Source organism: Canis lupus, chromosome X, assembly GCF_003254725.2.
Source record: "Canis lupus dingo isolate Sandy chromosome X, ASM325472v2, whole genome shotgun sequence".
Classification (NCBI taxonomy): Eukaryota; Metazoa; Chordata; class Mammalia; order Carnivora; family Canidae; genus Canis; species Canis lupus.
In genome coordinates this window covers 92,306,760-92,334,564 of record NC_064281.1, presented here as the reverse complement: position 1 = coordinate 92,334,564, position 27,805 = coordinate 92,306,760, and the positions used below count along the sequence as shown (strand labels likewise).

The 27,805-nt window shown below is 41.8% G+C and overlaps 2 protein-coding genes across 3 annotated transcripts in view; one reads left to right on the top strand and one right to left on the bottom strand.

Annotated features, from left to right (window-relative positions):
• The window catches only part of LOC112649194 (NFKB activating protein), a 35,293-nt gene extending 28,305 nt beyond the window's left edge, over window positions 1-6,988 (top strand). The window contains exon 9 of the mRNA XM_025431330.3: window positions 3,772-6,988. Coding sequence (XP_025287115.1) covers window positions 3,772-3,946 — 175 coding nt within the window. The 3' untranslated portion in view covers window positions 3,947-6,988. The remainder of the gene's footprint in view (window positions 1-3,771) is intronic.
• Window positions 21-27,421, bottom strand: AKAP14 (A-kinase anchoring protein 14). 2 transcript variants are annotated; one of them, XM_025431331.3, is made up of 7 exons: window positions 27,264-27,421; window positions 26,297-26,425; window positions 23,590-23,747; window positions 23,407-23,498; window positions 10,107-10,286; window positions 7,780-7,832; window positions 4,893-7,152 (listed from the first exon to the last, which is right to left on the bottom strand). In XM_025431331.3, exons 1-7 carry the CDS (start codon window positions 27,416-27,418, stop codon window positions 7,068-7,070), a joined length of 852 nt encoding a protein of 283 aa, XP_025287116.1. In that variant the 5' UTR covers window positions 27,419-27,421; the 3' UTR covers window positions 4,893-7,067. The 2 variants fall into 2 exon arrangements, with proteins under 2 accessions (XP_048963856.1, XP_025287116.1); XM_049107899.1 differs by lacking the exons at window positions 4,893-7,152; window positions 7,780-7,832 and adding an exon at window positions 21-306.
• Window positions 27,422-27,805: the final 384 nt, after the last annotated feature.

Here is a 27,805-nt window from a genome sequence, read left to right as displayed (position 1 = left end):
TTGGTTTTATTGGTATAAACATAGTTGTCTAAAATTCCAGGTAAGTGTGCAACTCATCCTCAAAATCAGCTATCTCTCCAACTTCAAAGATCAATCTTTCCAGTGTCCTTTCCTAGTTTGTATTTTGGTACAGGTAGTTTGTCTTCTGGAGGATATAGTTAATTCAGTTATTTATCACTGCCCCATGAGGAATATGGCATTCTGGTAGTAGGAAATCATTTTCATGAGACAGTGTATCCTGTTTTCTGAATTTGCCTCTAGTTTTCTGTAGAGTCAGAGAATGTAGGTTCTAATTATCTGTGGACTCTGCGAATGAAGAGCAGAAAAGGATTATAACAGCATGGGAAAGTAAATATAAAATTGTGGAAGAAAAAGCAAAGTACCAGGAAGAATGAGGAGAGTGAATTAATAGGGCATCAGTACCAAGATCAGACTGAGTTTTAGATTTTTTAAAATGTTATAAACTTTTAAAAGCAGGTAAATACTAAAATAAAGTTGGAGGCAGATATTTGGAGAACCCCTGAAGCACCTCCAGAATCTTGGAATTCTGAGGACCAGCTACAGTAAGACAAAAAGAAATGAGAGTCATAAGCATTGAAAGGGAGGATATAAATCATTTTCTGTGGATGATGTGATTTTTTTTCCTTAGAAAATCCTAAAGAATCTTCAGATGATTCTGAATAATAGAAGGGCTTAATAAATGGTTGAGTATAAGGTTAATACATAAAAATCCATTGCATTTCTATACACCAGGAAACAATTATAAAATATAATTAAATAAAAAGAAAACATTTATGATAGTATCAGAGAATGTGGAGGACTTAGGAATAAATCTTAATAAGAAATGTCCAAGACCTCTGTAGGAAAAACTGTAAAACATTCTTAAGAGATATTAAAGGGGTGCCTGGAGGGATGCCTGGGTGGCTCAGCGGTTGAGCGTCTGCCTTTGGCTCAGGTCCCGGGATCGAGTCCCACATCAGGCTCCTTGCATGGAGCCTGCTTCTCCCTCTGCCTGTGTCTCTGCCTCTCTCTGTGTGTCTCCCATGAATGAATAAATAAAATATTTTTAAAAATAAATAAATAAAGGAGTGCCTGAGTGCCTCAATTGGTTAAGTGTCTGACTCTTGGTTTCAACTCAGGTCATGATCTCAATTCATGAGATTGAGTCACATTGGGCTCTGCACTCAGCGGGGAATCTGCTTGAGTTTTTTTTCCTCTCCTTCTGCCCTCCCCAATAAATAAATAAATCCTTAAAAAGAGACATTAAAGAAGACTTAAATGGAGAGATACCATGTTCCTAGATAGGAAGCCAGTATATAAAGTTATCACTTCTCCCCAGATTGATCTGCATATTCAGTGTAGTTCCAGTCAAAATCATAGCAGAGTTTTATGTGAGATTTAATAAGTTGGTTCTAAAATTTATGTTAGACTAGAGGGCCAAGAATGGCCCAGTCACTTTTGAAGAACAGGAAGATGAGATTTGCCCTACCAGATACAAGGACTTATTATGAAGCTTACAGAACTTTAGAAAGTATGGGAGAACAAATGAATTGTTCAGCGGGATAAAATATGGAGCCATGGGGCGGAGCCATCCATATGTGAACTTAGTTCTATGAAACAGATTGCATGTCAGATCACTGGGGAAAGAAGGAACTATTCAGTAAATGGAACAGGAGAAAAATGGTTATCCATATGGAAAAAGATGAATAGAATCCTGCATCACCATATTTAAAAATCAGTGCAAGTAGGGGTGCCTGACTTAGTCAGTAGAGCATGATCTAGATCTCAGGGTTGTGAGTTCAAGCCCCACACTGAGTGTGGAGCCTACTTAAAAAAATTTTTTTTAATTAAGAAAAAAAAAAAAAAAACAGGGCAGCCCGGGTGGCTCAGTGGTTTAGCGCTGCCTTCAGCCCAGGGCCTGATCCTGGAGACCCAGGATCGAGTCCCATGTCGGGCTCCCTGTATGGAGCCTGCTTCTCCCTCTGCCTGTGTCTCTGCCTCTCTCTCTGTGTGTGTCTCTCATGAATAAATAAATAAAATCTTTATAAAAAAAAAACAGTGCAGCTAGAATAAGGGCTTAAATGTCAAAAACAACTTGAACACTCTTAGTATAAAATAAAAGTAGATCTCTAATAGATCTTGGGGTAGCAAAGTGTTTCTTAAGGGAGATTCAAAAAAATGTAGCAAAGTGTTTCTTAAGGGAGATTCAAAAAAATCATAAAATAGTGATACGTTTGCCTAAGTTAAAAGAAACAACTTTTGTTCATCAAAAGACATCTTAAAATAGATAAAAAGGCAAGTTTTAAGCTGAGATAAGATCTTAAAACTGATAGTGTTAAGAATATTTAAAGAATATGTACAAATAACCCAAACTAATAATGGGAAAATGACATAATCATTTGTTAGGAGTAGAAAAATATATGGCCTATACATACATAAAAAAGATGTTCATTATCATTGGAAATGAAAATCAAGAACATGCCGAAATACCATTTTACATCTATTTGATAGACAAAAGTTCAAAGTTCACCCAGGGGCACCTGGGTGACTCTGCTGAGCATCTGCCTTCGGCTCAGGTCATGATCCCAGGGTCCTGGGATCGAGCCCTGCATCAGGCTCCCTGCTCAGTGGGGAGCCTGCTTCTCCCTCTCCTTCTGCCTCTCCCCTTGCTTATGCTCACTCGCTCTCTCTCTGTCAAATAAATAAAATATTTAAAATAATAATAAAAAGTTCTAAGCTCTAACAATACCAAGCATTGGAGAAGATGTAGATCTATAGGATCTCTTAAATATTGCTAATGGTGATATAAACTGGTACAACCACTTTGGAAAATAATCTGACATCATCTTGGAAGGTTGAGCATTTGTATACTTTATGAAGCAGCAGCTCCATTTCTAGATACTCAAGAAAAAAATCTTTCCCATGTATTAGGAGACAGGTACATAGATGTTTTACAACATTGTTCACATAGCACTTTGGGTTCCAAATAAAACTATTCACTGTACCCTGAGCAACTTTACATTGTCATCTCCTTGTCTTTGCATCCTGCTGCTACTCCACCTTCACACTAATCTTAAATGATTCTCCCCTCTTTTCCTTACTCAGTTTTCTCTATTTTTTCTAGATATAGGTCAAGCCTTATCTCAAACTGATTGTGTAGGATTGGATTACATATACATGAGTTGCATAAAGTTTTCCCTCTAAGTTAGCAGACCTTTTGAAGATGATGTAATAATTTCCCTCTGCCCCTGATTTGTTTGCCCTTATGATAAATCTCCTTGAGCTGCTATTGGAAAGTTAAATCCACTCACAAAACTCATCAAAAAATTCTATTGTAGTATTAGACCTTTTGGTTGTTTGATAAATTAGAACCATGAGGAAGTTTTACCCAATTGATGACAACTTAAACCTTTCTTCTGTCCTACTGTCACTTCCCTGAAGGCACATTCTGCATATCACATAGAAAGTTTAATAATTTGCTAGTTTCTGGTTGTTTTAGTAGAAACAACAGAACTAGACTTATGCCCTTAGTATCTGAAATTAATAACATTCATGATGTTGACAGAACATCAGATCATTATTTGAATACCGGAAATGAATCAAAGGACACATTGACAGATAAAATTAATGATCTTTTGAAAATCTAACCCATTACCAAAACAATTTCTATTTGTCAGTTTTTTAAATAGACCATTCTGTATTAAGGATTAGTGAGGAAGTACTATGAGAATAATTACTGAGAAATTAAGCCAAAAATAAAATTATCTCCAGGCATCGCCGAATGGAGGCCGTGCGACTGCGGAAAGAGAACCAGATCTATAGTGCTGATGAGAAGAGAGCCCTGGCGTCCTTTAACCAAGAAGAGAGGCGAAAGAGAGAAAACAAGATTCTGGCCAGTTTTCGAGAGATGGTATACAGAAAAACTAAAGGGAAAGATGACAAATAAGGATTTTCTGATTGTTAAGCAGACATTTTTAACAACAAAAAAAGTCTGGGTTCTATATATACATACAAAAAGATTATGACCTGAAAAAGCTTTACAGTGCTACTGTGCCTTCTATTTAATTCTTTCAGTCCTTCAATAAAAAGCTGCTTATTGATATAATTTTAGCAAGTTCTTTGGGTTATTTTTGGATTGATCATAATAACTTTCTGGTTTAAAAATCCAAATTATGAATGAAATCTTATTGTACTTGGGGAGGTGGCATTGAGAGAAAGTGTCAGTAAGATAAGAAACTTAACTCTCATACCATGGGACAGTGCTACTATTAGCTCTACATGATGCCCGTCCCCCACCCCCACCCCAACTGAACTTGTGGGAAATTATCATTCCTCTGTGTTGAATGTGTTATAAATGGACTTGATAGAAACATACAGGAGGCCACTTTTGTTAACAAGATGGAGGCATTGCTGAAAAAGCAAATCTGGAATTTGAATATTAACTTGTGTAACATATAGTCTGCCCTGGAAGTATTTTGGTTTTTGTCCCTACCTCTACCCCAAATCCAACAAAGAAGCCAAAAAACAAACTAACCCACGGACTTACTGAGTTGAAAATGTGAACGTTAGTGTTTTAAATTCTTAAAAGGTTACTTAGAAATGGTTCTTCAAATATAAAATATTTGGAAGTGCACTGTTGTGCCAATGTAAGTACATTATTTCCATCTAAGCTATGCCTAGATGATTATTTGAATACTGGAAATGAGTGGGAGTCAACTATGGTTAGGAGTTTAATAGGGCAAAATATATTGAAGCATTGGTTTTAATTTAGTCATTTTATAAAGGATGAAACTAGAATTATATTAAACATATTTTAAGTCTGTCCTTTATGTAATAAGCATATTTCATTTTAAATATTGTTAAACGTTTCAGTTTATTTTTTACATCTGTCCTTCAGTTCAACTTTGTATAGAACCCCTCACTTTATCACTTTTTTATGGCTACTATTGACTTTTAATTTTGTGAGAAATGGAAAATTCTGGGACTAGCAGTTCTCATGATCTTTTTTCTTCCATTATTTTGTTCAGTTTGAGTTGTTAGGTCACAAGAGGGAAGGGAAAGGGGACAGTGGAAGTTTTGGCTGTTTTTGTTAAAAGTTATTTTGAGCTGTGTTATTATGTGTCTAGAATAAATCTAAGTGACCTGGGGGATGGAGAAGTTCTAACTCTGTGATTATAAAATGCCCTCTTTACTTGTAATAGTTTAAAGTGTTTTTTTCCCCAACATTTTAAAATAAAGCAATCATATTTCAAAGTATAGATAAAAAGTTTTACTATTTAACGTATGTTCTAGGAAAGTGTCTACCTTTAACCCACAGCTAAGGTACTAAATCATTTGGCATGTAGCAACATTTATGACCCCTGAATCTGAAGTGATTCCTGTTTATCATCGTTGCTGCCTAACCTGATAAATCTCATTTCCAAAAGGTAAAGGGAAGCCAGGTTCCAAATTTATGAGTTGTAATCCGTCTACTTCCCTGTGTGATAAAACCTAAATTTACAATCCCTATTTAAGAATTTTGTTCTCTAAGAACACTATTTTTTGTACTGGTTCCTGGAAACTGAATGAGTTTGCACTCTTATTTTCAGTAGGCAAAGCAGTGTAAACTCGGTGATAAAGGATTCTTGTGGGTTTTTATTGGATTCTCCTGTCTCCTCCACAGAGTAGATACTCAACAAATGCTTGTCGAGTAAATGAAAGGAAACATTAACGTATTTTAGAACTTTGTCATTTCTTTCATCAAGGTTTGTTCAGGAAAGATCGGCCAAAGAGCAGCTTCAGTAGCATGTTCTTTGGAAAAGAGGAGGGAAGAATAAAAGGGCTAAAAGTTTTTTATTTTGAGCTCATGAGAGGTACTGCTGCAAATTGTGTTTAATCATCTGAGCCATAAGTCCAATAGGAGGACTATTATATTTGAAATGTATTTTTTTTTCTTCAGGAAGACTTATCTAGTTTCCCACCTCCTTGCCTGTTGTTCTGATAAGATTGCCCCTCCTTTTATGTTTATTGCACAAATGTAACAGAAGAAGGAAAAATTAGGGATCCCTGGGTGGCGCAGTGGTTTGGCGCCTGCCTTTGGCCCAGGGCACCATTCCTGGAGACCCGGGATCGAATCCCACGTCGGGCTCCCGGTGCATGGAGCCTGCTTCTCCCTCTGCCTGTGTCTCTGCCTCTCTCTCTCTCTGTGTGTGTGACTATCATAAATTAAAAAAAAAAAAGAAAGAAAAATTACCCAGTCTTCCCACATCAATTGTCTTTAGTATTCTGTGTTCCCTTCCAGTGCTTGTCTGCATAAATATGTATTCTGACATACATGTAAGTAATCACTCCTAATGTAATCCTGTCTTTGGTGTTTTAAACCTTTGCAGTCAGGTAAGACAGCCCCACAGGGATGATAGGAACAAGCAATGATCTGGTGTGAGGATGGGAGGAAGACCAGAAAGAAGTAAGGGTGGCAACCAGACCTTCCCTGTTTTATTGCCTCCTGTCTTCAAGCCAGCCTGCTGCCGTCAGGTTGTGATGCTGTGTTGTGGTAGGCAGCACGCCCAGTTTCAGAGTATCAGCATATATTATTTAACAGTGAAGCTTAACTCACAGTAAGTGAAAGGGTCTCTGAGCAGGGAAATCCTTAGACTGGTTATATTATGAGCTGTAGAACTGTTGCCAGTTTTCTTTTCCTCAGTTATGCCCGAAAGAGGTGTGTCTGGACTAGAAAATTAGGCTCAAATGGGGGAACAGGCAGCCAAGTATCACTCTCAGTTTGGTCTGATGGATGAATTTTAGCAAATCTCTAAACTTGGCTTCTGTACCTGTAAGACTCTAAGTGATGTAGACAGTGGTGGGAAAAAACATTTAGAAATGGAAAATAACTTACTGGTTACTCTGCTAATGTGATGGAAGTTGCCAAATGGAAAATGAATGCAAAAAAAAAAATACAGCTGGATTGTTTGCCACAAATTTATTATCCAATAAATATTCTGTGGTTTGATGTGCAGTATTGTATTTTTAATACATTTTGATTAGAAATCCAATCCTAAAACATTCTGTAAGACTTAGACACAATTGAATTAGAAGGGAATTGACTCCATTAAAATATTTTTGGCCTCAATAGTGTCCCTCAGCCATTTTTCTCGAAAGCGAGTCTGTCCTGGTCTGCAGAGGAAGAAAAACAAACATGCCTAAACTTTTTAACATAAAACAAAACATTGAGCCAGGGATTCCCTGTTTATTCTGTTACATTTCTAGTGAGCAAGAAGTCTTTTGGGGGTGGGAAGTGCAGATTGTCTCTATTCCATAGGCCCAATCAGTGAAAGGATTAATGAGTTTATATGTAAAGATTCTTTAAAAGAGCTGCTATACAAATAAAGATTACTATATAGGACTTAATTCCATGTGACTGTGAAGTTTCCCGATAGAAACAATAGACACGACCCACTTTGCCCCCACCCTCCTTTAGCAATTAATCCTCAAGTTTCTACTTACTGAAAAATGAGACATTAAAAAAATTTTTTCTAGAACAATGGCAGAATCTTACTTTCAGCCCATCCTAACGGGGTGAGTGGGCCAAAGGAAAAAAGTGACCATTACATGAGTTATCAGTGGCTATGAGCCTGCTGGGTTCCCAGGATGTGATGAACTTTGCCCACTACCCATTTAAAATGAGTCTCCAGGGGCACTTAGTTGGCTCAGTTAGTAGAGCAGGGGACTCCTGATCTCTGGGTCATGAGTTCTAGCCCCACGTTGGGGGTAGAGATGACAAAAAAGAAAAGTCTCCATTACCTGTGAACTAATGAAAGGCCCTCAAAAATATAAGAGACCTCAATGGGCATATCCTAAGAGAGAAAATGATAACTGTTAGTTTGTACCAATCATACCAACTCATAATTCTTTCCATCCCTACACTTGTTCATATGTATACTCTTAAGTTTCTGAAATTCATCATCCTTATTGGGGATGAATGTAGGTGGTAGTTCTTTGTCACTTCAAATCTCCATTCCTCAAGAGATCTTTTTGACAACAGATACCTGAAGAATCTCTGCAAAATTGGGAACAAGTCAGGAAAGGCTTGTGCTCCTCATGGATAGTCATTTACCTTCTTTACCTGTTCCACTTTACTCAGTTGACAGCATTTACCTCTTAGGAGTAGCATAAGAATGAAATCATACAGATAAACAAAGTTTGAAAACATTTTTAAAGCAGCATAGAAGTGTAGGTTGTAATATTGTCTCAGTGGTCCCCACCCATTCTCCCTTCCAAAATTATATTTGGAATTCTGAGCAAGAGCCCTTCTAAGCCCGCAAAGTACAGTCTCTGGTCATGGTCTTGCTTACCTCTAGCAGCCTTACTTTCCAATCTCCAACCTTGCCAGTTAGCAAGACAGCCAATGGCAAGATGTAGATGTATGACCAGAAGTGAGAGCTCCACATCCTTTGCCTTTTTACATTATTTCAGGTTCAAATAGATAAATTTGTAGTGGGCTAGGATAAATACAAGACAGTTGGCTCACTGTGTAGTCCTGTATAAAGCTCTGGAGTCAGACAACACCTCAGATAACTTCTGTGAAAGGACGGACGGCAAGGAGGGGAAAAGCTTGTTTACGTCTGCTGTAATCCATGCATTATGCCTGGAACCAGCCCTACTCCTCTGATGATCCTAGCCCTGGATTCATGGATGTTATTTTGACTCCTTTCACACCAGCTATCAACATATTTTATATTCATTGTCTACCCGGTGGCTACACACAGTCATTCCTTCAAGTATTCATTGAGTGCCTATTATTTGCCAGGTGTCATTTTACAGCAAGACAAAAATTCCTGCCTTTGTGAAGCTTACGTTCCAGTAGGGGAAGCAGACAATAACAAGACAATAAATTACACAGACTATCAGAAGGTAATAAAGTGTTAGGGAGAAAAGGCAAAAGCATGGGGGAAGAGAGAGAAAGTGGTGTAGGAGGTGAGAGCAGGATGTGCACATATGTAGGGTAGGGTGTTCCAGTCAGAGGGAACAGCAAATACAGAGGCCCTGAGGCAGGACTCTACCTGGATTATTAATGAGTCGCAAGATCACAGCAGCTGGAGGAGAAGGAGGGAGGGAGGAGGAAGAGGTAAGCAGAAATAATAAGGGACCAGGTCACACAAGGCCTGGTGGGCCCTCACTACTCCAAGTGTGCTCTGTGGGTGGGCCTGCAGCATCAGCACTGCCTGGGAGCATCTTAGCAATGCAGAATTCAGGCCTCACCCCAGACCTGCTGAATCAGAATCTTCCTTTCAACAAAATCTCTAATTTGCATGCAAAAAAAATAATTTGTATGCACTTTGAAGTTTGAGAAACATGTTGGAACGTTTTAAACAGAAGAGTGACATAAATTCGTTTTATAAGGCTCACTCCGGCTGGCAGCTGCTGTATTGAAATCATATATGGTAAAGGTGAGGGTAGAAGCAGAGAGACCAGTTAGAAGGCTATTGAAAAAATAATCTCGGTAAGACATGATGGTGTCTTGTACCAAGGTGGTAGAAGTGGAGCGGTAAGAAATTGTTGGATTCAGGACCTATTTTTGAAGATACGGCCAAGAAGATCTCCTAACGTGTTAGATGAGGGGTATGAGAGTCAAGGATGATACCAAGGATTTGGGCCATGAACTGAGATGAGGTGTCTGCAGGCAGGTCAGGTTGAGAAGGAAAAATTGGAAGCTCAGTTTTAGATACAAGAAGTGAGATGGTTATTAAACACCCAAGTGGCAGAGGTCTGGCCTGGAAATACAAGTTTGGGAAGCATAAGCCAGAGGTGGCATTTAAAGCCAGGAGACTATAAGATCACCAAGGAAATAAGTGTAGAGGACAGGTTTAAGGCCAGTAGAACCTGAGAAGGAATGGTCAGTGAGGCAGGAGGAAACCCTGGATAGTATGTTGTTATGGCAGCCAAATGGAATGTCTCATGAATCGGGGAGTGAGCAGCTATGGCAAGTGCTGCAGATTGGCCAAGCAAGATGAGGACAGAAATAGGACTTAGTTTAACAAAGAAGGGATCATCAGTGACCTTGACAAGAGATGTCTCCATTCTCACTGAAGTCTCATCTAAGCGAACGGGGGAGAAAAGGAAGAACTTACTGGAGGTTTGTTTTTGGTGATCTTGATGGTGAAGTAGGCAGAGGCAGAGACTTGTGCAATAGGTATGTTAGCAGTTGGGTTGCTCCAGTGTACACAGTAGATGTAGTGGTAGCTGTGAACCAAGTCTTCTCTCTCTATAAACTCTGTGCAGTGCACCCAGCAGTCTTGATACTCCCAAGTCTGTTTCACAGAAAAAGGAAAGAGCACACAGAACGAAAGGCAAACTTCTATTCAAGTCCTTTAGGTAAAGGCAACACACAACAGTAGGGCTTACAGCCCTGCTCCTGGCATCCATTTCTAACATTTTAAATTGGGATTCAAACTAGAGTCAACTCCCAATTATCTCCACAAGTGAAGGAGAGAAAAGGCGGAGTGACCTGAAGTGAGTGAATAATGCAACATCACTGGAGATCGGGCTTTGGAACACAGAGGCACACACTCAGATGTGTAGGTACACAAACACACCACATATGTATACACACTGACCTGCCTCCAGACCCTTACTTGGGACGCAAGTTTGGTTAATTGGAGAGTAATTGGAAGTGATTAGAACATGTGTTCTACACACTCCTCTTGGGAGGCCTTATGACTGGAAAGCAATAAGGCTGATTTTCACAAGCTGGTTTTGACAATCAGACTCATTTCAATGCAGCCATCGGTGGTCTAATAAAATAAGTTTAGAAAAGGAATGAGGGCAGCCCCTGTGGCTTAGCGGTTTAGTGCCGCCTTCAGCCGGGGGTGTGATCCTGGAGAGCCGGGATCGAGTCCCACATCGGGCTCCCTGCATGGAGCTTGCTTCTCCCTCTGCCTGTGTCTCTGCCTCTCTCTCTCTGTCTCCATGTCTCTCATGAATAAATAAATAAAATCTTAAAAAAAAAAAAGGAATGAATCAGGCACTAGGATCATCCAGGCCCCTCAGATCCCTATTTATCCCCTTGGAGAAGTTTTTCTCTCCAAAGCACAAATCTTACTAGTGCCTAGGGCCCCACAGAAGTGGCAATGCAGCCCCTATTCTCAGCACAACGTTTGGAAGCTGTAGGTATTCAACAAGTTTGATTCAACTGAATCCCCTTGGGTTGGCGACTGGGGCACAGGAAGCTTTCACATTAAAAAAAAAAATCCTGAATGAAGATGAAGGTCCACAGAAGGAAGGAAGTGGGACAGTCTAGTGATTTCAGTGGTGGAGAAGGAACAGTAGGAGGGGCATGGCTAAAAGACTTCAGGCCCTCTAAAAAAAAAAAAAAAAAAAAGTAGGTTGGGCTTCTGCCTCAGCTTCCTTTATTTCAAACTTAGACCCAATTCATTGATTCAGCCAGCCAGACAGGAGCACCAGACTCTAGCTTCCTTGGGATCAGGATTGTGTTTTATTCAAATTGTCGTTGCTTTTAATGAAGGAGCCTGCTAACCCTTTGCAGCCCATTGGAACACGTCTTTTCTTTCCAACCTTTTGAAATTAATAGGTTTCTTCAGCCCTAATATTTAGTCTGTCACACAATCAAAGACTTTGTACCATCATAAGGGTCCCTAGAGACCACTCAGGGAAGCCCTTCACTTTGCAGATGAGAGTATTGGGGCCTAGAAATGGGAAGGGACAGTCCTGTGCAACAGCTGGAACTGGGACTGGGACCCAGGGCTCCCAAGCAGCCAGCTCAGTGCTCTCTCCACCCCACCAGATGTCTCAATTCTAAGATTTTCTTCCTCTCAATTTGGTATCCCAAGTGTTTTGTTTTCCTTTGGTGAGTTAAGGCAGCCTTAGACACATTAAATTCAGCTATTTCCATCAGGCCAATTTCCCCATTTTTATCATTGTTCAGGCAGCTGACTCTTATGTAGCTCCAGGGAGTGTGTGTTATTCTTGTATTTTGTAATTTTTACATAACATTGCTTCATATAGTCGCTTCCAGGAAACAATATCTCATTGAGCTACTCTACCATGGATGGCTTAGCCAATTACATATTATTGGACACTCAAAATCAACAGGCACCTGGAAGTATATGCACAAAACTGTTATCAATGGTAAGTGACCCTTGAAGGAGCAGAACTGGCTATTATGGGAGTGGCAGGGGAGCTTTTGTTTTTTACTTTGTGTCCTTTTGCTCACTGGGGTTATTTTTGTATAGTCTTATTTTATTATAAAAATAATTTTAACTGTGTGTTAGGCATTGGGGATTTTCCAAATTTTCTCTTATAAAGAACTTATTTGTGTATTCCTATTGCCAGATTGTGTCCCTTAGAATAAACTAATTGTGCCCATTGGCAATGTATAAGTGTACCTATTCCCTCCCGCAAACACACACACCTTTGGACACCAGGTTTAATCATTCTTATTCACATTATAATACCTTAAAATCTTAAATTTGCATTTTTCACTGATAGTAAAACTCCATGATTTTTGTCGCCAAAGAGAACTCTTCCTCCCATGGAGGCCAAAGTATATCAGACTTGTGATCAATGCTTTATTTTGCTGCTTAATCAGAAAGACTTAATCAGGGGCACCTAGGTGGCTCAGTCGGTTAAGTGTCTGAATCATCTCGGCTCAGGTCATGATCTCAGGGTCATGGGATGGAGCCCACAATGGGTTCCATGCTCCGTGCTCAGTCTGCTTGAGATTCTCTGACTCTCCCTCTCCTTGTGCCCCTTCCTCTGCTCATGCATGCTCTCTCTCTTTCTAAGATAAATAAATAAGTAAACTCTTTTTAAAAAAAGGCAGACTTAGGACAAACTGTCCAACCTCTCTGAACCTCAGGGTTTCTTATCTGTAAAATGGGTACACTAATGTACCTACATGCAGGTTTGTTGTGGGAATTAGATGAGATCATATATGAAGTGCTTAGCAGTACTAATGTGCCATCCCCTGGTGTATGGTGCACCCTGGGAAGTCTGCCATAAGCTTGAGAAAGCTCTCCATCAGAAATGTCTGACATTTTTTTAAAAGATTGTATTTATTTATTCATGAGAGACACAGGGAGAGAGAGGCAGAGACACAGGCAGAGGGAGAGGCAGGCTCCTTGCAGGGAGCCCAATGTGGGACTCGATCCCAGGTCTCCAAGATCAGGCCCTGGGCCAAAGGCAGCGCTAAAACGCTGAGCCACCCGGGCTGCCCAGAAATGTGTGACACTTAGATGGTAGACTTTACTTCTCGGGCTCACTGCATTAGCAGGGCTGGGAACAAGGTGATTTTGTGTCAGTAGCTATATTAGAGCTTTTAACTTTTCAGTTACCTTCTACTTTCTAATCATCTTATCCTCCTAACAGTCCTACAAAATAGGTAAGCTCTTCATCTGTGAACAAATAACGGTATGGAGAGAATAAATCTGTCTGTGTATTCAACACAAATTTATAGAGCATCTCTGTGTACCTGACCTTTCTAGGGGCTGGGGACAGAGAATTGGATAAAAGCGTCTGCCCTCATGAGCCATATGATCTGTAGGTAGAAGAAAGGCAAAAGGTAAATAAGTAAAATCTAGTATCTTAGGTAGAGCTGAATGCTAAGGGAAAATGTAAATCATAGGAGAAAGGTTTGCAATTTTACATGAGGTGGCCAGGAAAGGCCTCAGTGAGCACGTGGAATCTTTTTGATTTTTTTTTATTTCTTTATTTTTTTGGAATCTTTTTTAAATTGAGCTATGGTTGGGTCGCCTGGGCAGCTCAGTGATTGAGTGTCTGCCTTCGGCCCAGGATGTGATCCCGGAGTCCCAGGATCGAGTCCCCCATCGGACTCCCTGCATGGAGCCTGCTTCTCTCTCTATGTCTCTGCCATTCTCTCTGTGTGTGTCTCTCATGAATAAATAAATAAAATATTTTAAAAACAAAATAAAACAAACTGGGACCCCTGGGTGGCTCAGCAGTTGGGTGCTGGGGGTCTATCTTTGGCTCAGGGCCTGGTCCTGGAGTCACGGGGTTGAGTCCCCCATCAGGCTCCCTGCATGGAGCCTGCTTCTCCTTCTGCCTGTGTCTCTGCCTCTCTCTCTCTCTCTCTCTCTCTCTGCGTCTCTCATGAATAAATAAATAAAATCTTAAAAAATATAAATAAATTGAGCTATAGTTGATATACAGTATCATATTAGTTTCAGGTATACAGCATAGTGATTCAATATTTATGTGCATTGTGAAAAGATCACAATAGATCTGTCACCATACAAAATTATTACAATATGATTATATTTTCCCTGCGGTACTTTTCATCCCTGTGACTATTTTATTTTATTTTTGAAGATTTTAAATAATATCTCCCAATGTGGGGCTTGAACTCACAACCCCGAGATCAAGAGTCACACACACCCCACCAACTGAGCCAGCTGGGCATCCCATGACTAGTTCATTTCCTAACTGGAAGCTTGTACCTCTTAATCCCCTTCCCTTGTTTCCCCCAAATCATAACTCCTCCTCTCTGGAAATGACCAGTTTGTTTTCTGTACTTGAGTCTGTTTCTGTTTTGAAATCTTAGTTCATTTGTTTTGTTTTTTAGATTCCATGTGTAAGTGAAATCATATGGTATTTGTCTTTCTTTAACTTCACTCAGCATAATGCTCTCTAGGTTCATCCATGTCATCACAAATGGCAAGACCTCATTCTTTTTTTATGGCTGAATGATATTATAGTCCATATATACAAGGCTTCCCTTTTCTCCACATCCTCACCAAGACTTGTTATTTCTTGTCTTTTTGATACTAGCCATTCTGACTGGTGTGTGGTGATATCTCATTGTAGTTGTGATTTGCATTTCCCTAATGATTAATGATGTTAAGCATCTTTTCCTGTGTCTCTTGGCCATCTGTATGTCTCTCTTTGGAAAAAAATTTCTATTCAGGCCATCTGCCCATTTTTTTTAAAGGATTTTATTTATTTATTCATGAGAGACACAGAGATAAAGGCAGAGACAGGCAGAGGGAGAAGCAGGCTCCCTGCAGGAAGCCCGACGTGGGACTCAATCCCCAGACTCCGGGATCATGCCACGAGCAAAAGGCAGACGCTCAACCGCTGAGCCACTCAGGCATCCCATCTGTCCATTTAAAAAAAAATTTTTTTTTGATGTTGAGTTGTAGGAGTTTAGAATATTAACCCTTTGTAAACATATTATTGCAAAATATCTTCTCATATTCAGTAGGTTGCCTTTTCATTTTATTGATGGTTTCCTTTGCTATGCAAAGGATTTTTAGTTTGATGTGGTTGCAGTTGTTTATTTTTATTTTTGTTTTCCTTACCTGAGGAGATGGACCAAGAAAAATATTGCTAAGGCTGATTTCCAAGTGTTACTTCCTGTGCTTGCTTTTAGGAGTTTTATGGTTTTAGGTCTTTAGGTCTTTAATTCACTTTGAGTTTATTTTTGTGTATGGTGTTACAAAGTGGTCTGTTTTCATTCTTTTTTTTTTTTTTTTTAGATTTTATATGAGAGAATGTGTGTGATAGCGTGTAGGCAGTGGGGAGGGGCAGAGGGAGAGGATGTCAAACAGACTTTACGCTAAGTGCAGAGCCTGACTCAGGGCTTGATCTCAGGACCCTGAGATCATGACCTGAGCCGAAACCAAGAGTCGGACACTCAACTGACTGAGCCACCCAGGTACCCTGCTGTTGGTATTTTGATAATTTTCATTATTATGCGTGTACTGTCCAGCTTTCTTAACACCTTTTATTGAAGAGACTTTCTTTTCCCCGTTGTACACTCTTGCCTCCTTTGGCACAGATTAATTGACTGTATAAGTATGCTTTTATTTCTGGACTCTCTGTTCTGTTCCTTTGAGGTATGTGTTTGTTTTGTACCCGTACCACACTGTTTTGATGACTATAGCTTTGTAGTATAGTTTGAAATCTGGGAGCATAATACTTCTAATTTGCTCTTCTTTTTTTTAAAGATTGCTTTGGTTAGGGATGCCTGGGTGGCTCAGCAGTTGGGCGCCTGCCTTTGGCTTCGGTGGCTCAGCCTTCAGCTCGCATTGGTCTCCCTGCATGGAGCCTGCTTCTCCCTCTGCCTGTGTCTCTGCCTCTCTCTGTGTGTGTCTCTCATGAATAAATAAAGTCTTTTAAAAAATTATTCCATTCCAGAAGCATGGTATATCTTTCCATTTATTTGTCATCTTCAATTTCTTTCATCGCTGTCTTACAGTTTTCAGAGTACATGTCTTTCAATTCCTTGGTTGAATTTATTCCTAGGTATTTTATTCTTTTTGATGCAATTGTATATGGAATTGTTTTTTCAATTTCTCTTTCTGATAGAAACTAGCATGTAGACATGCAATAGGTTTCTGTATATTAATTTTGTATGCTGCAACTTCATTGAATTCATTTATTAGTTCTAATAGTTTTTGGTGGAGTCTTCAGGGTTTTCTACATATAGTATCATGACATCTGTAAATAGTGATGGTTTTACTACTTCTTTACTAATTTGGATGCCTTTTATTTCTTTCTCTTGTCTCATTGCTGCAGCTAGGCCTTGTACTATATGTTGAATAAAATTGGCTAGAGTGGGCATTCTAGTCTTGTTCCTGATCTTAGAAGGAAAGCTTTCAGCTTTTTTTTTTTCAGGATGCTATTAGCTCTGAGTTCATCATATCTGGCCTCTCTTATGTTGAGGTATGTTTCCTCTCACTTTGTTGAGAGATTTTATCATATTTGGATGTTGAGTTGTGTCAAGTGCTTTTTCTGTATTTATTGAGATGATCATATGATTTTTATCCTTTATTTTGTTAATTTGTTAACATAGTATCACACTGATTAATTTGTGTATATTGAAACATCCTTGCACCCCTGGAATAAATCCCACTTGATCATGGTATATGATCCTTTTTACATATTGTTGAATTCAGTTTGTTAATATATTATTAAGGATGTTTGTGTCTATGTTCATCAGGAATATTGACCTGGAATTTTCTTTTCGTGTAGTGTCTGTTTGGTTTTGGTATCAGGGTAATGCTGGTCCCACTGAGTTATTTGGAAGCATTCCTTCCTCTTTAATTTTTTGGAATAGTTTGAGAAGGATAAGTATCAACTCCTTTTTAAATGTTTGGTGAGGGGACCCTGGATGGCTCAGTTGGTTAAGCATCTGCCTACGGCTCAGGTCATGGTCCTGGGGCCTTGGGATGGAGCCCTGCATCAGGCTCCCTGCTCAGCAGAGAGTTTGCTCCTGCCTCTTCCTCTGCCTCCCCCCTCACTCACTCTCTCTCTCTCTCTCTCTCTCTCTCTCTCAAATAAAATTGTTTAAAAAAATGAATGTTTGGTGAAATTCACTTGTGAAGCCATCTGGTCCCAGACATTTTTGTTGGGAGTTTTTTTCAGTACTGATTCAATTTCATTATTAGTAATTTGTCTGTTCAGATTTTCCATTTCTTCTTGATTCCAGTCTTCAAAGATTGTTTCTAGGAGTTTATCCATTTCTTCTAGGTTGTTTAATTTGTTTGCAACAAATAATTTTTCAGACTAGTCTCTTCTAATCATTTGTATTTTTTCGGTGTCAGTTATAACTTCTTTCATTCCTGATTTTCTTCCTTCAAGTGCTCTTTTTTCTCGATGAGTCTTGCTAAAGGTTTTTCAATTTTACCTTTGCAAAGAACCAGCTCTTAGTTTCATTGATCTTTTTTAATGTTGTCTTTTTAAGTTTCTATTTCCTTTATCTTTCTAAGATACTTTTTATTTCCTTTCCTCTACTAATTTTGGGCTTTGTTCTTTTTCTAGTTCCTTTATGTGTAAGATTAAATTGTTTATTTGAGATGTTCTTATTTCTTGATGTGGGCCTATACTGCTACAAACTTCCCTCAGCGTAGAGTCTGCTTAAGTTTCTCTCTCCTTCTCCCTCTGCCTGTCTCCCCTAAAATAAATAAATAAATCTTTTTTAAAAAATTCCCTCTTAGAACTTCTTTTGCTGCATCACATCAATTTTGTATTGTGTTTTCATTTTCATTTGTCTCAAGGTATTTTTTTATTTCCTCTCTGACTTCTTCGTTTAACCATTGATTGTTTAGTATCACATTTAGCCTCCAGGTGTTTGTAGTTTTTTTCCAGTTTTCTTCTTGTAATTTTCTATTTTCATACCACTGTGGTAATAACAAATGCCTGATATGATTTCAGTCTTCTTAAATTTATTGAGCCTTGTTTTCTGGCCTAACATGTGATCTATCCTGAAGAATGTTCCATGTGTACTTGAAAAGGATGTGTATTCTGTTGTTTTTGGATGGAATGTTTTGTATATACATTAAGCCCATCTTGTCTAATGTGTCATTCAAAGTCACTTTCCTTATTGGTTTTCCGTCTGGATGATCTACTGATTAAGTGGGGTGTTCAAGTCCCCTATTATTACTATACTACTATCAATTTCTCCCTTTAGGAACACTTGGTTGGCTCAGTGGTTTAAGTGTCTGTCTTCAGCTCAAGTCGTGATCCCGGGGTCCTAGGATTGAGTCCTATATCGGGCTCCCCGCAGGAAATCTGCTATTCCCTCTGCCTATGTCTCTACCTCTTTCTCTGTGTCTCTCATGAATAAATAAGTAAAATCTTAAAAAAAATTTCTCCCTTTACATTTGTCAATATTTTCTTTATATATTTAGGTGCTCCTGTGTTGGGTACATAGATATTTACAAGTATATTTTCTTGTCGGATTGACCCCTTTATCATTATGTAATGCCCTTTGTCTTTTGCTACAAGTTTTGTTTTATTTTTCTTTAAGATTTTATTTATTTATTCATGAGAGACACAGAGAGAGAGAGAGGCAGAGACACAGGCAGAGGGAGAAGCAGGCTCCATGCAGGAAGCTCGACGTGGGACTTGATCCCCGGTCTCCAGGATCACACCCTGGGCTGAAGGCGGCATTAAACTGCTGAGCTACCAGGCTGCCCTACAAGTTTCGTTTTAAAGTCTATTTTGTCTGGTATAAGTATTGCTACTCCAGTTTTCCTTTTTCTTGGAATATCTTTTCCCATCCCTTCATTTTCAGTCTGTATGTGTCTTGAGATCTGAAGCGAGCCTCTTGTAGGCAGCATATAGATGGGTTTTGGGTTTACATGTGTTCAATCACCCTGTGTCTTATGATTGGAGCATGTAGCCTATTTATATTTAAAGTAATTACTGGTAGGCATGTACTTAAGATTATTTTAATTGTTTTTTTAAGATTTATTTATTAATTCACAAGAGACACAGAGAGAGAGGTAGAGACACAGGCAGAGGGAGAAGCAGGCTCCTTGCAGGGAGCCCGATGCAGGACTCAATCCCGGATCCCGGAATCACTCCCTGAGCCAAAGGCAGATGCCAACCTCTGAGCCACCCAGGCATCCCATATTTTAATTGTTTTTATAGTTCTTCTCTTTTTCTTTCTTCTCTTGCTCTCTTCCTTTATGAGTTGATTACTTTCTTTAATGTTATGTTTGGATTCCTGTGTCTTTTGTGTGTCTGTTATAGGTTTTTGGATTGTGGTTACCATGAAGTTCATATATAAGACACTATATATATATATAGTAGCGTATTTTAACTTAATGGTCTAATTTTGAACACATTTTAAAAAGTGCTACATTTTTACTCCTTTCCTCCTGTTTTATATATAGTCAAAATAATATTTTACATCTTTCTATTTTGGGTATCCCTTAACAAATTATCATAGCTATAATTGATTTTACTGCTTTTGTCTTTAACCTTCATACTAGCTTTATAATTGATTAAGCTGCTACTTCCACTATATGTTTGCTTCTGCCAGTGAAATTTATTCTTTCATACTTGTCTTCTAATTATAGCCTTTTCTCCTTAAACAAGTCCCTTTAACATTTTTTGTAACACTGGTTTAGTGGAGTGGTGAACTCCTTTAGCTTTTGTTTAAGAACTCTTTATCTCTCCTTCAATTCTGAATGGTAACCTTGCTGAGTAGAGTATTATTGGTTGTAGGTTTTTCTTTTCAGTACTTTGAATGTATCATGCTACTCCCTTTTGGCCTGCAACTCTCTGCTGAAAAATCAGTTGATCGCCTTATGGGGGTTCTCCTATATGTAACTATTTATAGTCTCTTGCTGCTTTTAAGATTCTCTCTTCATCTTTTTTGCCATTTTAATTATTATGTGTTTTAGTGTCTTGCTGTGGACCCCGTTGGGTTCCTCTTCTTTGGGGCTCTCTGTGCTCCCTGGACCCAGATGTCTCTTTCCCCAGGTTAGAGAAGCTTTTAGCTATGATATCTTCAAATAGGTTTTCTGTTCCTTTCTCTCTCTCTTTTATTTCTGGGACCCCTAAAATGCAGATGTTGGTGTGCCTGATGTTGTTCCAGTGTTACCTTATCCTACTCTCATTTCTTAAGAATTCCTTTCTCTTAGGTGCCTGGGTGGCTCAGTCTAAGTGTCCAACTCTTGATTTGGGCTCAGGTCATGATCTCAGGAATGTGACATTGAGCCCTATGTCGGGCTCCACACTGGGTGAGGAGCCTGCTTGGGATTCTCTCTCCCTCTGGCCCTTTCTGCTTGAGCTCTCTCTCAAAAAAATAAAATAAAAATAAAAATAGTTTCTATCTCTTTGTTCAAGTTTTCATTGAGTTCATCCATTCTTCTCCCAACTCTTGTACTTTGTGAGCACTTTTATGACTGTTACTTTGAACTCATCAGATAAATTGCTTATCTCTGTTTTTAGTTCTTTCTCTGTAGTTTTGTCTTGTTCTTGTTCCTCTCCTCTCCTCATTTTGTCTGACTCTTTGTGTTTGTTTCTGTATATTAGGTACATCAGCTGTCTCCTGGTCTTGAAAGTAGTGAGTGGCCTTATATAGAAGGTGTTCTGTGGGGCCCAGTAGTATAATCACCCCTTGTCACCAGAACCAGGCCCCGCTCCAGGGGTGTTCCATCTGTAGGCTACATGCCCTGTCTTGTGACTCAGCTGTGACTGCTGTGGGGGCACTGGTGAGTGAGGCTGGTTCTTGGCCCAGCTGGCTGCAATGCCTGGTAGTGATTTTTGTGGACATGCTGGTAGGTAGGCCTGGGCCCCCACCTCTTCAGGGTATAGGTTGCTTTGGAGGGACACTGGTTTTGGCCAAGGCAACGCACCAGGTGTGGGCAGGGCAGGAGCTGCTTTAGAGGGGCACCTACCAGGGTAGGTCTGCAGGCAGTGCCAGGGTGGAGTCAGTAGTGGTAGCAAGGTAGATGGAGAATGTCAGAACTGGTACCCACCAGTACTTTTGTTCCCACAGAAAGTTCCTACAGATCCCTGCCCCTCTGGCACATAACTCAAAAATTAGCCGACAAATCTCCTTCACATAATAGCCCAGGCACCTTTCAAACCACTGCCTCTTTGCTTGGTCTCAGAGAGAGTGATAGTGTGTGGGCCCTTTAAGAGCAGAGTCTTGGTTTCCTACAATACTCTAGCTCTCCCAGAATTAAGCAGCTCTGCTGATTTTCAAAGCTCTTGGGATTAAGCCCTGCTGATTTTCAAGGCCAGATGTTATAGGGGCTCATCTTCCTGGTGCAGATCTCCAGGGTGGATAGAGCCCAGATGTGAGGCTTGAACCCCCCACTCCTCAGGGAGGACCTGCACACCTGCAATATCCCTCCCATTTGTGAGTTGCCGTGCAGGGATTTAGTTCCCAGTTTTGTCTCTGTCCCTGCTACGCTTCTTTTTTTTTTTAAATTTTTATTTATTTATGATAGTCACAGAGAGAGAGAGAGAGAGAGAGAGAGAGAGAGAGAGGCAGAGGGAGAAGCAGGCTCCATGCACCGGGAGCCCGACGTGGGATTCGATCCCGGGTCTCCAGGATCGCGCCCTGGGCCAAAGGCAGGCGCCAAACCGCTGCGCCACCCAGGGATCCCCCCTGCTACGCTTCTTAATGTGGCCTTTTCTTTATATCTTTAGCTGTGGAAGAGCTCTTCTATTAGTCTTCAGGTCATTCTCAGAGTGAGTGAACAGGCGACATCTTAACAAAGATCTCAAGAGAGGTAAAGCATGAACCATGAGAACAGATCACAGGGGAGAGGGTTCCAGGCAGAGAGCACTGCAAGTGCAAAGGCCCTGAGGGGGGAGCATGCCTGGCAGTAGAACAGGAAGGAGACAGATGTGGCTGCAGTGAGGAAGGTGAAAGGGGAGAAGGTAGTAGGCGATGACTCTGAGGAATAAGTTGGGAGGGAGGAGGGGACTCAGATCACTTCAAGCTCTGTAGGCCATTGTTAGGACTCACTTTTGCCTTTTACTCAGAATAACTGGTGGCATTGTAGGGGGAACTTTTTCTGCTTGTTCTATGTCCCATTCCAGTCTGATTCACAAACTCTGGGTGCAGTAGGCAGAAGCTTTTGCCCAACTCCAAAGGGAGCCATTCTCCAGAGCAAGAAGGTCCAAGAGTAAGTAAATACTTTGCACCATGCATCTTCATTATGCTCTAGATACCCCTTGTAATTGAAATGTGTCTGCTGGGGTATAAGAAGGTGTGGAACCACCTCATTTCCACCTGACAGAGCCTTCCTAGGGCCTTGGGAACTGCCCTTGGGGCCTCGGCTTTGATGGGCTGGCCAGAGAAACTGAGACAGCAGGAACTTCTCCTAGGGGTAAGGAGTTTGCCTCTACCTGTTTCAACTTTTTTCTCTCCTGAGGAAATACAGTGAATAGGGATTTCAAGCCATTTTTTAATCCACCCCACCAGTTATGCAAAGCAACCCAGGGCCTTCTCTCTAAAGCTGCCAGGATAAGCCACACAAATGGGTCAGAGCCAGGCACAGGCTGAGAAGAAAAAGGAATTCACAGGCACATTCATCATAGTGTGCGGTCTTTGTGTCCAAAACTAAATCAAAAGGATCCATCAGCATCCCCTCTGTGAATATGACTTCGAAAGTTAGTGATAGAGAAGTCTTGTTTTGGAAGAGCAGCTTTCGGGATCCCTGGGTGGCGCAGCGGTTTGGCGCCTGCCTTTGGCCCAGGGTGTGATCCTGGAGACCCGGGATCGAGTCCCACATCGGGCTCCCGGAGCATGGAGCCTGCTTCTCCCTCTGCCTGTGTCTCTGCCTCTCTCTCTCTGTGACTATCATAAATAAATAAAAATTTAAAAAAAAAAGGAAGAGCAGCTCTCTCCTTAGGCCACGAGGCCCCCAGTTAGAGTACCAGCATGGGAAACTTGCTTAACTGGGAATATCGGATTTTCTGAGGGAGATGTAAGGTTAGGATGATACAAACAGGGAAATATGATTGTGCCTTTGGCCTTCAAACTATACCGTGTTGATTTTGGAACCCAGATGGGGACAATGTTTACTTATTTAGTCACCTTTGAAATCATCTCGGGTTTCTGGATTTTAAACTTTTCATCAAATAATCATTTTCGTTGCTCCTCACCCTTGTATGCCAATCTGGAGTGGTCAACTAACTTACCAGAACGAACTCCTCAATTTGTTTACGGCCCCTTTCTGCCGTGAATTCACCGTGTGTGATCCAGTTGATGTTTTTGATGGGGTTTTCAGCATCTGCAAAAAAAAGTTGAGAATATGTTAGTCGCCTGGTAGTGTGGCATTGTATAACGAGACAGTCCTCCAGGCCACCAAGCAGGGTTACTACCTTCCACGGTCTTAACAGCAGTAGTGACAACGTTCTTAGCTAACTCTAGAGCTAGTTCGTTCACATTGGCATTATCTTCTGTCTCCTGGCTTATAGGACTTTTTTCCACATCCATGTCCTGGATTTTGACATGTTTAGTCTCATCCATTTTCTTTTGCCTGGAAGAAGAAACTCGAGAAGTTATCTCTTGCGCATGTGTGCATGTGTGTGGGTACACACTCATTTAAGTGCAAAGCACCCCTTGAAGGATAACAAGACATAGGAAATGGTTGTTGCTTCTAGGGGGCAACAAGGGCTGAGGGGTGGGGATAGGCGTGAAGCCTTAAGGTTTATCCTTTGTGCCTAGCTTCAAAGATCTATTCCTGAAAACCAAGGATTTTCGGATTCTTATAACCATGAACAGTTTAATCAAGCTGTAGTAGAATGAATCCTAACTTCTTTGGAGTTCTAACAATATAGATCTCTATTTGAGCTTTTTTTTAAAGATTTTATTTATTTGAGAGAGAGAGTGAGTGTGCACAAGCCAGAGAAGAGGCTGAGGAAGAGAGAAAGAGGGAGAAGCAGACTCCCTGCTGAGCAGGGAGCCCTACATGGGGGCTCCATCTCAGAACCCCATGATCATGACCTGAGTCCAAGGCAGATGCTTAACCGACCAAGCCACAGGTGCCCCTCTAGTTGAGTCTTTAATAGAACCTCAATCCCTGCTTAGGTGACTGAGGGCATATGACTCTTTTTTTTAAGATTTTATTTATTTTAGAGAGAGAGAGAGAGAGAGAGAGAGAGAACCCGCACAGGAGCAGGGGGAGGGACGGGAGGAGAGGGAGAGAGAGAGAAGAAAAGCAGACTCTCTGCTAAGTGCAGAGCCAGTGACATGGAGCTGATCCCACAGTCCTGAGATCAGGACCTGAGCCAAAATCAAGAAGCTGACGTTTAACTGAGCCACCCAGTTGCTCCAATTTTAATTCACTTTAAAGAGCCATGTGCTCCAGGGCATCTGGGTGGCTCAGTCGGTTAATCATCGTCCTCTTGATTTTGGCTCGGGACCTAATCTCAGGGTCGTGGAATGGAGCCCTGCATTGTGCTCCCTGCTCAGCCGGGAGTCTGAGATTCTCTCCCTCTCCCTCTGTCCCTTCAGTTTTTTCTCTTGGAATCTCCAGATGTATAAATTATTTCATCTGCCAGAAACTATCATTTTTTACCATCTTTTTTTCCCAAAACATATACCTCCGTAAGTATTCTCTTTGATTAACACTTCCCAAAAAATGTTCAGTGAAAGCGAAGATAACGTGCATCCTTTTCTGTCTGACTTCAGTGGGCATGCTTTCTGCTGTTACATCATAAAGTTCGATGCTGGTTTATGGCGAGAGATTTATCACCTCAGAAAATTATTTGTTTGCTCCTGTTTTAGTAGGAGGTTTATCATAAATGATCGCTAAACTTTTCCAAATATTTTTTTTAATTTTTTTTTATTTTTTTATGATAGTCACAGAGAGAGAGAGAGAGGCAGAGACACAGGCAGAGGGAGAAGCAGGCTCCATGCACTGGGAGCCCGATGTGGGATTCGATCCCGGGTCTCCAGGATCGCGCCCTGGGCCAAAGGCAGGCGCCAAACTGCTGCGCCACCCAGGGATCCCTCCAAATATTTTTAACATCTATTGAGATTGTGAAACACATCACACCGCTAGGACTCTGCACGTCTTCCATCTTTTTCCTCGAGTCTTGGATCCTCTTTCTTTCCTGGCTATTACTTAAGTCTCTTCACTTATGAGAAATCACTTGTAGCACAGTTATGCATCCCTGCAGACAATCCTTACATGAGGGGTGCTGTATAAAAGTGGGACTCTCAGGGCGCCTGGGTGGCTCAGTCAGTTAAGCGACTGTCTTCAGCTCAGGTCATAATGCCAAGGTCCTGGGATCCAGCACCGCATTAGGCTCCCTGCTCAGCGGGGAGCCTGCTTCTCCGTCTCCCTTCCCTCCCCCTGGCTCGTGCTTTCTCTCAAATAAATAAACAAAATCTTTAAAAACAAAAATTTTTAAAGTGAGTATCTCTCTCCAAAGGGAGCTCGTTATTCTTCTATAAATAGCAACTCCCAAGTTTGAGGTGTTTAATGTGCTTCGTTTCATTGAACTCCCCCTCGGCGCATGAGATGGTGCACTGGGCACCTTCCGTTTGCCCTTTCAGATCCCCTCCTCCTTGTCTCCCCTGCTTTCTGCCCTGGAAGGCTGACCTGATTGGACTGCATCAGTGGGCTCTCCCATGCCCTCTGGCTTCCAAGAGGTTCCACACAATGGGGAGACCAGGCTGAGGGAGGAGAATGAGGGCAAGTGATATACTGCAGGGTCCCCTGTGGCTGGCTGTGTGGCATAGGCCCCACATGTCCCAGGGCAGGTATCTCTCTTCTCTGCCTGGTAAGGACAGTTATCGTCTCTGCCCAGCTCTGTGGCCCCTCTGTTGTAGCACGGGGGAGCTGCCCTTACCCCTATTTCCCTCCTGTCTGCCCACATCTTCGTAAATACCCCCTCCACTTAACACTTCTTTACCTACCCCTACCTTAGTATGCCAGGTTTCCTGCTGGGACCCTGAGTCACAGAGAGTCTCTTGTTACCAAGTTCATGCCCAGACCGTCTGGCTCCCTGGCCCCTGCACTCAACTACCCCGCTCTCCTCCCTCCAGGATTCACAAAGGGTTGTGGGGCCCTGTTCTCACTTTTCCATCTGAAGTCCAGAATATGCTCCCTGGCTTTCTGTGAGCCTCCTTCCAGAAGAGTCAGCTTTTGTTCTCTCACTCATTGTTGGTTCCGGGTTGTGGTGGGAGCTGTGGAAGGCAGCCCAGTTCCTGTGGCCAGGAACAGATTGAACAGCCTTTGAAGCATTCGGTCATGCTGACTTGCATTCATCTGGGTGTGCATATTAGCATTTTAAGCTTGATTTGCATCTGCCTCAGTTCCCTGTTGCTGCTTCAGGGGGTGGGGAGTGGACAAGCAATCTACTGGGGGAGGATGGAACCTTCCCAGGCCACCCATCCCAGAGAGTGAGGAGAGCCTGAAGCGTGGCCAATGAGGGAATCCCAAGGCCCTTAATCCTAAAGAACTGACTCCCCAGCCTAAGGGCTATGCCAATTTGACCAACAGCGATTGGCTACAAAGTCTGTAAAGACAAAAACGGAGCTTTTTGCTAAATCGGTAAATTTAGTAGGCTTGGGTGAGTTAACCATACAGTACCTTGATCCTTTAAAAAATGAATGGCCCACTTGGCAACTTGGTCATTTAGTGACTTGGGTTTCAGCAAATTGCCCCTTGATGAATTGGGTAGAAGCCAAATCTGTGACCTCCAAAACCAGGCAAATGAGGCGGGGATTTCATCCAAGGAAGGACCTCCTAAAACCTTCCCTGGGGAGCCCTGTATTCCAGCAGGAGGGGAGGGAAGAGGAGCTGGGCTGGGGAAGCAGCTCAGGTTGTGCCCTCCCATGTCTGTGGGCACAAATCATTCTTAAGCGCCCCTCCACCTGGCCTGGCCGAGTTCTCTTCCTCCCCTTCTTCCTAACGAGAGGCCAGAAGTAAGGCACCGCTGGGGAGGGTCAGGGGTGCGGTCAAGCCTGGGGGTGTGGGTGACAACTGGGGAGAAGCAGTGCAAGGCCTTTTGTGGGGCCCTCCCACCCTCACAGTACCCGGTACCTGAGTGACCGGATCCTTGTTTGGAACAGTCCTGGCCGAGGAAGCCCCAGAAGGAGACTCCCAGCTGCTTCCCTCTCACCAGGGCCCCAGACAGAATGTTTACAGGCGCTGCCCTGGCAACAGCCATTTCCTCCAATGGGAGGCAGAGCCTCCATGTGTCCACCTGCTTCTGTCAGTCCCAGCAACAGTGGGACCTCCACAGGGAGACGTACTGTAGGGTCCAGCCCGGCTTCTCCCTGGCAGGGGAGCTGGCAGGGCCGGGCGGGGAGGGACAGTGACGATAAGCCTCACAGGGGTAGTGTCAGGGGCCCTTTCCCGGGCCAGCCACCGGGCGGAGGGCAAGGAGTGGTATTTTCTTTTTTAAAAAAATATTTTATTTATTCATGAAAGACAGAGAGAGAGAGAGAGAGACAGGCAGAGGGAGAAGCAGGCTCCATGCAGGGAGCCCAATGTAGGACTCGATCCCGGGTCTCCAGGATCAGGCCCTGGGCCGAAGGCAGATGCTCACCCGCTGAGCGACCCGGGCATCCCAGGAGTGGTAT

What these genes read in the sequence shown, in the direction of transcription:
- AKAP14 (XM_025431331.3), bottom strand. Translation starts at nt 27,418, where the DNA reads ATGGAGGCTCTGCCTCCCATTGGAGGAAATGGCTGTTGCCAGGGCAGC. An exon ending in TCTGGACTTCAGATGGAAAA is followed by an intron (nt 23,748 to 26,296) that starts GTGAGAACAGGG and finishes TTCTTCTTCCAG; the next exon opens with GCAAAAGAAAATGGATGAGA. An exon ending in AAATTGAGGAGTTCGTTCTG is followed by an intron (nt 10,287 to 23,406) that starts GTAAGTTAGTTG and finishes TCTGTGAAACAG; the next exon opens with ACTTGGGAGTATCAAGACTG.